Here is a 12,141-nt window from a genome sequence, read left to right as displayed (position 1 = left end):
CCAACCGACCGGTTGTTTTCCGATCACTTTCCGGCCATAATATTCCGGCGAGGGAAAAAAAGTCTCGGGGGCGGAGAAGTTGCCCCTGATTCTTGTCCGTGAAAATTTTGGTTTCCGATGAGTGATTTTCCTTCACGCACGATGGCTTCTCCTCATAATGGGGGCCCTACAAATGTGCGCTTTTACCACAGAAAATTACAAGGGTAAATCAGGCTCCATACTTAACATAGTCGAGGATGACTATGATTTCAAGAGAGAGGTAATGCCATAAAATCTAATATCTAACCAACCCAAATGATTTTCTCATCTTAAACTGATCATTTAATGTGGGAGAATAAATGGGAACAAGGGTTAAGATATAGACATGTGCTTATAGATCTATCTCAACACGGGGTCAATGGTAAAGGGGCCCAAATGAGAGATTGTCTATCAAAGATCAAGGATAACCAATGGAGCATAAGACCTTAGGGTTAGCTTCATTGAAGACCTCCAGTAGTTAGTGTAAAAGTCCTTTGACCTTAGGTAAGCTAGGGCTGAGCTTGAGGTGGGAACCCGGCCCAAGCTTAAGGTGCTTTAGGTGCTTTTCATGCTTGATGACTAAGGCGCTTGAGGTGCTTGAGATGCTTGATGATTGATATGCTTGAGGTGCTTGTCATGCTTGAGAAGTTAGGGCTGCACTTGAGGTGAGAACCCAACCCAAGATTGAAATGCTTAAGAGCCAAGCTTGTGGTGGGAACTGTGCCTAAGCTTGAGGGGCTTGAGATCTCAAAAGTCAAGATTCAATCCCTACAAGGAGGGGGGATGAGAGAGAACACCCACACACTCACACAAGGCATGCTTGGTACAAAGAAAGCAAAAGAGACACTTGTCAAGTTCTTCCTCATGTTGCCCTCATGGTGTGCCTGAAGCCTATTGGTTGGCCGCCCAAGGGGTCCAATGATAATTTAGGAGATTTAATTAATCGTCTTTGCATTTATCAAGTCCTCTCTCTCAAAGGGGAAAGGGGGACACTTGTCCCAAGGCTACCCTTGTTGCTTGTAATGCCTCCTGCTTGTGATTGGCTAGGCCTAGAGGGGTCCAATGAGCTTCAAGCATGAGCTACAAGGGGGGGTCGACCAAAGCAAGCTAAGGGATATACTCTCCCACACACACTCTCATTGTGCATTGTGCATTGTGCAAAGTGCAAGAGCTCCCTCTCCTTCTCCAGGTTGAGAGCCTACACCAACACTCTTGGCTATGGAGTGCAAATCCAACCAAGAGCCACGATTCAATGCTTAAGCTTGCCATCTTCTCTATCTTCATTACTATGCTATTATGTATGCTAGCAAGAAGAGTGATGATAAGTGAGAAACTAATTCTTTCTCCTATGAAATGTTTCTTCTTCCTCTTTCCTACCCTCATTCCCTGCTAGCTCTCTCCACCTTCGAAGGTGTTTGAGGTCTTGGGACTCAGGCTTGGGATAGTTAAAGCTTTCCACAAAGTTTATATTATGCTTGTGATGCATGAATCTTTCCATCTTCATTGCATCACCTAGGTCACAAGGAACACAAAGATTGTATTGTAGCAAGTCTCTCTTCATGGGAGAAATCATAATACAAATGCCTATTGGAGGGGGAACTAGCTCCACCTAAATCCGGTCCTCAACTGTTGTCATGTTCTCTAAATTCTCTCTCTTGCAAAAGTATTGTTCATGCCAAGTTAACTAATTGCTATGTCGATGTTGTTATCTTCACCCGCTATGCTCACAAAGTAATTTCTCAAAAGTACTCTCATTAATTTCCGCTACTCTCAAGTTAATAGGCCAATTCCATTACACACACCATGAGGGCAACATGGAGAGGAACTTGACAAGTGTCCTTGTTGCTTCTTTAGACCAAGCTTGCCTTGTGTGAGGGTGTGTGTGTTCTCTCACATGCTCCTTCAATGAGGGCTCCCCCCCCCCCCCCCCCCCCCCCCCCCATCTTGAGTAGGGATCTTGTTTGACTTTTGGAACTCCTCAAGCCCCTTAAGCACCTTAGTCATTAAGCACCTCAAGCACCTTAGTCAGCAAGCACGACAAGCACCTCAAGTACCTTAGTCAGCAAGCACAACAAGCACCTCAAGCTTGGGACGGATTCCCACCTCAAGCATAGCCCTAGCTTTCCTAAGGTCAAAGGGATTTTAACACTAACCTTTGGAGGTCTTTAATGAAGCTAACCCTAAGGTCTTTCATCTCCATTAGCTAGCCTTGCTCTTTGACATACCATCTCTCATTTGGACCCCTTTAATCTTGGCCCTGTGTTGAGATAGATCCATAAGCACATGTCTATATTCTAACCCTTGTTCCCGTTTATTCTCCCACATTAAATGATCGGTTTAATATGAGAAAATCATTTGGGTTGGTTAGGTATTAGATTTTATGACATGTTGAGTCATGCCCGAGCAGCCCCTTTCATATTTCGACCTGCTCGAGCTGCCTCAGGATGGAAAACAAAGCATTCCAACCAATCAAAGGTCAATTTCTATTTGTCCAAATGCACTTTTTGCAAGGTCTAGAAGGTCACTGTGAATTGCAATACTACATGCCAAGTTGTTATCCTCAAGTAATAAAAATGTGAGGGAGATTATCCACAATCTAAACTCTCTCTTATAATACGTGGATTGTACTACAAATGATGTTAGTGAGAACTCTCCTCACAACAAATGTGTTAGCTTGCTTGCTATACTGGGTGAAGCGATCACCTTGAAAGTATTTCAACTCTTGGAGATATCCTTTCTTGCAAATTATTTTGGCTAAAAATGGAGAAATTTAGTGAAAAAGCACTCAAATATGGTCACGTTACCTTCCACGTGTAGGCTTCCAAGCTTTTAGAAAAAAGTTCATTTCAAGCATTGGTAGGCAGTCAAGCAAGCGATTGATTGATAAAAAGGGAGATGCAAAGCAAACAAATGGTAGTTACCTTTTTCAACATTGGGACACCGGGTACATTGGCATTGCCACACACATTGTCGAATTTTCATATCAGAGCTCCAAGTGCACTCTCCTAAATTTATTCATAGATATGGTAAGGTGGAATCACGATGAGAAAAGATACATGTATCAATAAATCATATGAATATGATTTGTCACATGTTGTCTCAGGTTTACCCATGTCTACCAAACTTTCCCTAATATTTAAGGTAAGTGCCGTGCCCAACTACCTATCTACAAACTTATTGCCCTTACAACTAGTAGCTATGGATCAAGAGGTTTTTGATTTAGTGTGTTGAAGTAGTTGCCACAAATTTGAGAGAGAGAGAGAGAGAGATTTTTGTAAAAAAAGAAATTCCCACATTATGTGGGATATTTGTATTAACAGAAACAAGAAAGATACAAAGTTAGCCCATGTAGAGCAGGCCTGCCATGGGGACATAGGATTAAAGGTGCATGACTTGTAACAACCCATACAACCATAAACTAATAAGGGTGGAGGGAGAATCATTTCTTCTTCTTTTTCTTCTTCTTATCGAGACTAGTACTGTGACACGTCCTTGAAACGTCGATGAGGTGGCTGAGAAGATCAATCAGTTGTATTTGATGGAGGAGGGAGTCAACTCGAAGAGAGATAGCAATCTTATTTTCACTCCTTATTTGAGAAGCATAATCACAACAACATTGTAGACCTTGCTGGACAATAGTATGAAAGTGTAGTGATAGGATTTCACATTGGACTTGATTGATTGTGGCTATGGAAAGATGGAGCACATATTAGTGGCAAAAGAAAGTAGCATGCACATAGCAAAGGGAGATAAACCATGTAACTACATATCATTTTTGTAAGGGAATAAAGTGGTTGGAATGAGTTGAAAATGAGATGGAAAACAATAATCGTCAAGAAAAATCGTTTTTTGGCTGCGCGAGACAAACCGGCCGGTATGTGACGTTAATTCTTTCTATGTTTTTAAAAAGAGGAAATTTAGAAATTTGAGCTACTTTTTCATAGCTTTATAATAATTTTCCCAAAAATTAGTTCGAATATTTCCTTTTCATCTCCTAACCGACAATATGATTGGTAGCTAAGAAATCCTTTTACTGAGCTGAGAAAATTGATGCACCATGAGAAAGAAATGTAGGGAGGAAGCCATTGGAGGAGGCTCAGAAGACCAGAAAGAAAGAAAAAGGGGGCCGGGCTTCTAAAGGTTGGCTTTTTGCATTTTTCCCTCCCACGGCCACGTCTAAAGGCTGGGGAACTATTCACTGTGTGGAAAATGTGGCGGGTTGGTCTGACGCCAAGCGCGGAAGACCAGTGAGAACCCGCTTATTGGCCAGACCGGCGGATTGGATGCGGCGAAGCGGGCCGGCGACCGGCGATCGGGGGTGGCGAAGGGGCGCGACGAGAATCGGGGGCCGGTACGGCCAGTGCCTATTGGCGGTTGTAGTTGACACGCAAGGACAAATGCGATTTTCGCACCGGCTGGCCCAACCCGCCCCCACGTCCGCCCACCGAATACTTCTCCTCCCCCGCCCCCCCCCTCTCTCTCTCTCTCTCTCTCTCACTCACGTCTCCAGTAATACAGTATGCATGTATTTCTCTCTCCTCCTCTCTCTCTCTCTACCCTCTACCCATCATATATTCGCCCTCCTGCATTTATTTATATGCATTGGTTCCTTTTCAAGTTCCCAACTTGTGGGCGTGCAAGCTCATGTGTGCTCGCAACTGCAACTGCTGGAAGCAGCTGCTTCACACACACACACACACACACACACACGAACAAGCGCGCACACACCCACACACAGAGGATTCCCGCCACACTACGCTCATTCGATTCCATATTCATTCCTTACTCGCCCATTTAATTACCTGATCAATCATGGGTCCCTCTGCGGAGAAGCTCAACCCTGCACAACACGCTAAGGAAGCTGCCCACATTAGTGCCATCAACATGGGCTTCGCCAGCGTGACCCCTTCCCTCCAATCAGAGCTTCTGATGAAAGAAAAGGAGAGCTCCAGGCGAGAGCTCTCCTTTCCAGAGCTTGCAGTCAATGGAAAGCTTCAAAACCATCTGAAAGTCACGCATGAAAATTACTCCGATGTTGATGAAGATGATGAAGAAAGTGGGTTTTATTTGCCATACCCAGAAGACTCAGCTGGTGGTGGCTATGGTGTTGATCAAAGAGATGAAGGCACCTCAGATAGCTGGATCAAGAGACACCCGGATCTTGTAAGGCTCACAGGGAGGCATCCATTTAACTGTGAAGCTCCTCTATCTAGATTAATTCAGCATGGTTTCTTGACCCCAACATCTCTGCACTATGTGCGAAACCATGGTTATGTGCCCAAGGCGATGCCTGATGCACTTGATAATTGGACTGTGGAGATTTCTGGTATGGTTCGCACTTCACGCACGCTCACAGTTGCACAAATTATGCATGAATTCAAGCCTAGAGAGATTCCTGTCACTCTTGTGTGTGCGGGCAATCGGCGGAAGGAGGAGAACATGGTGCAACAAACCATAGGGTTTAATTGGGGAGCGGCTGGGGTTTCCACCTCTTTGTGGAAGGGGGCCCGACTTGTCGATATCTTGAAAAGTTGTGGTGTGTACAGCAAGAAGAAAGGGGCTCACTTTGTATGCTTTGAAGGCGAAGAAACGCTTCCAGGAGGTGGAGGCTCTCGGTACGGCACCAGCATTTCCGTTGATGTTGCTCTAGATGAGGCTTGTGATGTGCTGGTTGCCTACATGCAAAATGGGAAGATTCTTGAGCCTGACCATGGGTTTCCTATTCGAATAATTATTCCTGGCTATATTGGCGGTCGCATGGTGAAATGGCTACGGCGCATTACTGTAACTAGTGAAGAGTCTGACAATTATTACCATTACAACGACAACAGAGTTCTTCCTTCTCATGTCGACGCAGACAAGGCCAACTCAGAAGGTATGTCTCTTGGGATAGTTTCCTACGACGTTAAAATTATCTTCTTCTTCTTCTTCTTATCAATTGCATTATTAGAATTCCTAAGGTCAATTTGGGTACCTGTGCTTTTTGACTTAAAGGTACATTTACATGACGGTCATGCACATGTTTTGATGCGTACTAGCGTGGGCATGTTCTGGATGTGTTCTTAATCATGAGACATTTTGACATGGACATGCATGTACCATGGTATTTGTAAAGTGCTAAGTTCCATACACAGGTGCATGTAAGTGTTGTGTGTGAGTGCATTTTTTATTATGTATGCACACCAAAATGATAATTTTGATGCTTTTGGTTGGCTGTCTATCGTAGTGGTTGATGTTTCTCTACAATGTGTGTAACCAGGCTGGTGGTTTAAACCGGAATACATCATCAATGAGCTTAACATAAACTCAGCCATTTGCACCCCAGCACATGGAGAAGTGCTACCCATCAATGTGCAAACTCTTCAAGTGCCATATACAGTGCAGGGCTACGCCTATTCAGGTAGATTTGCTGCTATATGGATTTGAACGTGTTAATACGACTGCCTGTTACATACGTGATGCTTTTGGTGTTGATTCAAGGGAAGTGACACCAAAATGTGCTTGTATAGGGGGTGGTAGGAAGGTTATTAGAGTAGAGGTGTCCATAGATGGAGGAGAGAGCTGGTTGCTTAGCCGCATCTACCATCCAGAAAAGCCGACGAAGTATGGGAAGTACTGGTGTTGGTGCTTCTGGGAGTTGGATATCAATGTGATGCAGCTACTCCAAGCCAAAGAGCTGGTTGTGAGAGCCTGGGATGCCTCTATGAACACTCAGCCCCAGAAGCTAACATGGAATGTCATGGTAATCCTTCTGAATTGTTATTCCGCACCATGCATGCAGTATTGAGTATGAAGAGTTTAAAAATCTTCTTTTAGTATGCTTAAAGTTCTGGTATTGAATGAGGAAAGTTTAGTACAAAGGGATCCATCATTTATTACCTGCTGTTTGTCTTGTAAATTTGTTTTCAATAGATGATTGGATTGATTGCTATTAGAGGCATTTTGCACACAAGCAGGCAGAGTTATCACTAGCATCAGCAACAGTGTCTCTTTGCTGGTTACTCACTGCACGAATGCCTCAACTCGGTGGGGGTAGAGAGCACTCTGCCAAAATAATGGCTCAACTGGGCGGGGGTAGGAAACTATCCCAAGAGACCTTAAAGATCTTGCCGACGAGGAGAGCTGAACTCAAGACCTGTTATTCAAGAGGGAAATGGCATAACCAATCTACCACACTTGGGTGATAGAAAGGTTATACCTTTTTTTTCTTTTTATTAGCACGCGCACACACACACACACACACACACACACACACACACACACACACACACACACACACACACACACACACGAGAAGAAGAGAGTTTTAACGTCGTAGGAAACTATCCCAAGAGACCTTAAAGATCTAGGCAACAGAGAGCTCTGCCGATTTCGGCAGAGTTAAAATGCCAAGCACGGGTAGGCTGATGCTCTGAGGCGGGGGGTAAAATCCACCTCAGGCAGGCTGCCTCTTATCTTTGTATGTAGTTTTTCTTGGAATGACGTTTTTCGATACTAATTTGGTACCGATGAAAAGGACTAGAAGTTGGAAAAGGGATGCTTACTTTATTTTTTGTTTGAAAGCGTATGTTGATGGCCAAAGTTTAACCCTTATTTTGGAATTATGGTTGCAGGGCATGATGAACAATTGCTGGTTCACTGTAAGAATCAATCCTTGCAAGCCTAAGGGTGATGGTATTGGATTGGCCTTTGAGCATCCTACTCAGCCAGGTAATTTAAGTGGAGGATGGATGGCACCCCGCAGTGCTGCAAGCACGGAGCAACAAGAAAAGACACCCACGTTGGCAAAGAGCTTTTCTAGTCCTATGCTGAATCGCAGCATACGGCAGATAACAAATGCGGAGCTCAAGCGGCACAACACACGAGAGTCTCCTTGGATTGTAGTCCATAACGTAGTGTATGATTGCACTAAATTTTTAAAGGATCACCCTGGCGGCTCTGATAGCATTTTGATTAATTCTGGCATGGATTGCACTGAAGAGTTCGATGCTATTCACTCTGCAAAAGCAAAAGCCATGCTAGAAGACTTCAAAATTGGAGAGCTTGCTTCGTTTGGAACGATATCTTCTGCAGATTCGACGCCAGATAATTCCATGCATGGTGGTAATAGAGCTTTTACAGCTTTGGATTCTCTCTTCCCGATTAGTGAGGTGGCGCCCACAGTAAGGCATGTTGCACTCAATCCAAAGAAGAAGATTCCTTGCAAGCTCATCAGTAAGCAAACTCTTAGTCATGATGTAAGACTTTTCAGATTTGAATTGCCAAGCAAAGATCACATACTTGGTCTTCCTGTGGGAAAGCACATATTTGTGTCAGCTACAATAGGAGGAAAACTGTGCATGCGTGCATACACGCCAACAAGCTCCGATGAAGAAGTGGGTTACTTTGAGCTATTAATCAAAGTTTACTTCAAAGATGTGCACCCCAAGTTCCCACTGGGGGGGCTCATGTCTCAGCACTTGGATTCTCTTGAAATTGGAGGGAGTGTGGATGTTAAGGGTCCACTGGGGCACATTGAATATACTGGGAATGGCAATTACACAGCGGAGGGGAAGCCGGGGTTCATGAGCAAATGCGCAATGCTTGCAGGGGGTACTGGCATCACCCCAATGTATCAGCTCCTAAGAGCCATTCTAAAGAATCCAGAAGACAAAACCGAAATCTACCTTGTGTTTGCAAATAGGACGGAGGAAGACATTATGTTGCGCACAGAGCTCGATAAATGGGCGAGTGAGCACTCAAATTTTAAGGTTTGGTATGTGATTGAGAGGCCCATTAATCCAGAGACATGGGTCTACAGCACAGGTTTTATTAATGAGGAGATTGTGAGGCAGCATTTACCATGTAGATCAGTGGATACTTCTGCATTCATGTGTGGGCCTCCGCCAATGATTCAGTTTGCTTGTCGGCCGAACCTTGAGAAGCTGGGGTATGACAAGAGCAGGTGCTTTGAGTTTTAGTTGCAGAGAAGGGCTTCTAACATGCAGTATATCTACCAAGCTGTGTATATGTAATTTTTTTGTACCACTATTACTTGGATGGCAGCAGATGGGGGCAATATTGAATGGCATATGGGTTATCAGATACAATTATCCTGCTTCCCTTGACAATGATCTTGCAACTGCATATCTTATTTCTGTCGAAATGGTTCCTAGGTGGTCGGAGGAAATGATGATCTCCCAGATTTCGTCAAAATGGTTTCCAGGTGGTTGGAGGAAATGGTAACCCTTGATGAAGCTGGATTATAATGTATATTAAGTTGAAACTTTGCAAGGTATTGCGTCAAGGGTATAAATATATATGGTCAGAAGTCAGAAGACTAAAAGGTAAGAGCAATGGTGTGGCTGAAATGCTTTGAATTTACTGCTAGCAATAAAGAGAGCCTCGTGTACGTACATTGTGAAGCTCACGGGGCCTCTGCTCCTTGAACACAACATCCAATATGCCAGTGACTTTCCGCAGCATACTCATGCTCCAGATATAAAGGGTTGGCATTCAGAGTTGGGCTGTATCATGCCAATCTCATTTTTATGTGCTGCTCAACATGTTTGTTGTTGTGGGTCATCAAGGAGCTTCCCCATTTTTCAGATACAGCCCCTATATAATGTATATCCACCCCCCCCCCCCCCTTCCGAGGGAAATATGTTCTTTAAAGTGCACAAGTTTCAGGGACTTCAACATGTCAAAGACTGCAAAGAACTTTGTATGATAACAAACTTTTTTGTGCCATACAAATCTCACACTATGCTGTGGCTCTACGTTTGTGGTAAGTGTCTCCTTTTTTGGTGTGTGTGTGTGTGTGTGTGTGTGTGTGTGTGTGAGAGAGAGAGAGAGAGAGAGAGAGAGAGAGAGAGAGAGATGAAATGAAATGAAATCTTATATTATAAGTGTTCAAAAGGCCAAAATGACCTACGAGACCAAACTGATACAATACTTGTGATCTAATCGAATGTCTGGGTACAAAAATAAAATGAAGTAAAGAGAGAGACTGAAACTAAAAAACTAAAATCGTCAGTCTGAACATCATCATCATCATCATCATCATTCATGCCCGAGGATGCCGGACATCGGGCGTTGTCTGAGAAAGTTTTGCATCGGTCGTTGAAGAGCTTTGTCAATGTCCGCCTGTGTAAATAGTCGTCGTGGGCGTCTCCCATGTCGTGCTAGAGTAGTCCCGATTCTCTGGTGGAGCCTCCATCGATGTTGTGATCACCCCCGTAGACATGGGCGTCTAGCTCTCCCGAGCTTAATGGCTCTGTTCACTAATACACCTCTGGTAGAAGTGGGCTCTGAAGTTTGACGTGAAGCATGCTCATCTGGCTGCTGAGTCCTTGCTCTAAAGAAGTCAGCGATCTCCCTCTGTGAATGTCTCACACTATCTGGTCTCCTCAAGAGACTTTCCTTGTGTCTGCGTAGGTCTAGCAAAAACAACCCGAGGATCAGAGGCATCTCTGATCGTGATATCGCATGACTCTAGCCAACGGTCCAAAGCCCTCTTTGAATAGACAGTGAAAGCACCCTCGTATCTCATAGTATACCAGACAATGAAAATGTGATGTAATTGTGTCTCTGGCTCTGTATGACATAATTGTCATATCTTGGCTTCCATTGGTACTCTCCTAAATCTGCCTTTCGCAATCTCTAGCTGATGCAATGATGTGCGCATCTGACCAATAGCACATCGTATCCCATAGGATAAATGAGTGTCCATATAGGGCCGGTCTGATCACATATCCATCCTTTGTTAGTTGGAGGAGATGCTCTCTATAGAAAGCCATCTTCGTGCCCAACTCTTATACCGGCTGTATCCATGTGCTTTTGGTATCTAGTTGAATCAAATTCTGACGTACAAGTCTAGTGGTCTCTGTCCATGTGAGAGAAAGGGAGGGTGCATCCAAGGAGTACTGGAATGGAGGCAGTCTATCCGTGTTGAAGCCATGTGATTGAAACCATGATGTCATCTGCCCATACCAACATGCTGTGTCCCCTTATAGCGCTAGCTGTCGGGATGACTCAAGTGCTAGCCGAGCATATCTGTCTCTGGGAAGGTCCCATAAATTATGCATGAAGGAAACTGATTTAGTAAGGGCCTCAACTACGAGAGGAGGGGCAGCAAGCTCAGCCTCCATAGATGGGCAACCGGTCTCTTCAGCCGCCTCATCGCAAGACATATCCTGCACTCTAACCTCATCTTTCGATAGGGTCATCCACAACAGGTCTGACCTCCCTTGTAACACGCCTCCAAGTTATCATGATCATTGGATTGCGGGTAGCTTTCTCCTCGGAACAGTCCCTAGCATAGTGCCCAATTATGAGGCATTTGTAGCAGGCATTCGGAAGTGAGGAAAATGCCAACTCTTCCCGGAAATCGACAAAACTGCCTATTCTCAGATCCAAATACGCTTACATATATTCCACAAAATACACACCTTTATATCCAAACCCGACCTAACACATTGCAATTTCAGACTCAAGAACACCTGGCCCAACATAACAACTATGGAGTCTACATGGTCATGCCAGTGTGTGAGCCCCAAAGTGAGAAGGCTTCAGAATTTTTTCCTGATTGGAGGAATTTGCATATGAGTCCGATGCCCTTATCTTCCCTTCCGAAGTGAATACAAAGTTTTCTCCTCGTCTACCAGGATCCCATGGCTCCCCCTCCAAGTCATCATGCTCTTCCGACATTCCCACGATGGAATAGGTGGGAACCCCTCCTTGCTTGTTTGAAATCTCCTTATAAAACAATGCCCGAGTCAACGAACACGGGCCTTGTCCTCTTTTTTTATAGGGAAAATTACCAAAATACCCCTCTAATTTGTGGAAATTCCCAATACCCCTCAAATTTCAAAAATTCCCAAAATACCCTTGTATCTATTTTTGTTGGATCTTCAAGATTTTCTAATCTTTATTCTTGTTTGACAATTGAGATCGGTTTTTGAGTGCTTAGCATGTAATTTTTTGCAAATTACCTCCCAAAAAAAAGGCAATTATGTCTAAAAATAATGAAGGAATTCATCTCCAAAGCCTACATAACCAGCTCAAAATGTAGTTTAGCTCAAAATGTAGTTTTAGCATCCTGTATGGTAGACAATCACTCTTCTTATGAAAAGCTACAAGTTT

General features: G+C 44.0%; 1 protein-coding gene across 1 annotated transcript; it reads left to right on the top strand.

The window, feature by feature from the left end:
• The first annotated feature begins 4,596 nt into the window (after positions 1 to 4,596).
• Positions 4,597 to 9,781, top strand: LOC147465243 (nitrate reductase [NADH] 1-like). The gene is made up of 4 exons (XM_086519040.1): positions 4,597 to 5,893; positions 6,278 to 6,418; positions 6,528 to 6,760; positions 7,632 to 9,781. The coding sequence occupies exons 1-4, from the start codon at positions 4,831 to 4,833 to the stop codon at positions 8,976 to 8,978; spliced, it is 2,784 nt and encodes a 927-aa protein (XP_086375166.1). The 5' UTR covers positions 4,597 to 4,830; the 3' UTR covers positions 8,979 to 9,781.
• Positions 9,782 to 12,141: the final 2,360 nt, after the last annotated feature.

The sequence above is a fragment of the Adiantum capillus-veneris genome, chromosome 1 (genome assembly GCF_014529385.1).
Source record: "Adiantum capillus-veneris isolate H3 chromosome 1, ASM1452938v2, whole genome shotgun sequence".
Taxonomy (NCBI): Eukaryota; Viridiplantae; Streptophyta; class Polypodiopsida; order Polypodiales; family Pteridaceae; genus Adiantum; species Adiantum capillus-veneris.
The sequence above is the reverse complement of the archived record's forward strand: the minus strand, read 5'-3'. Positions and strand labels throughout refer to the sequence as shown.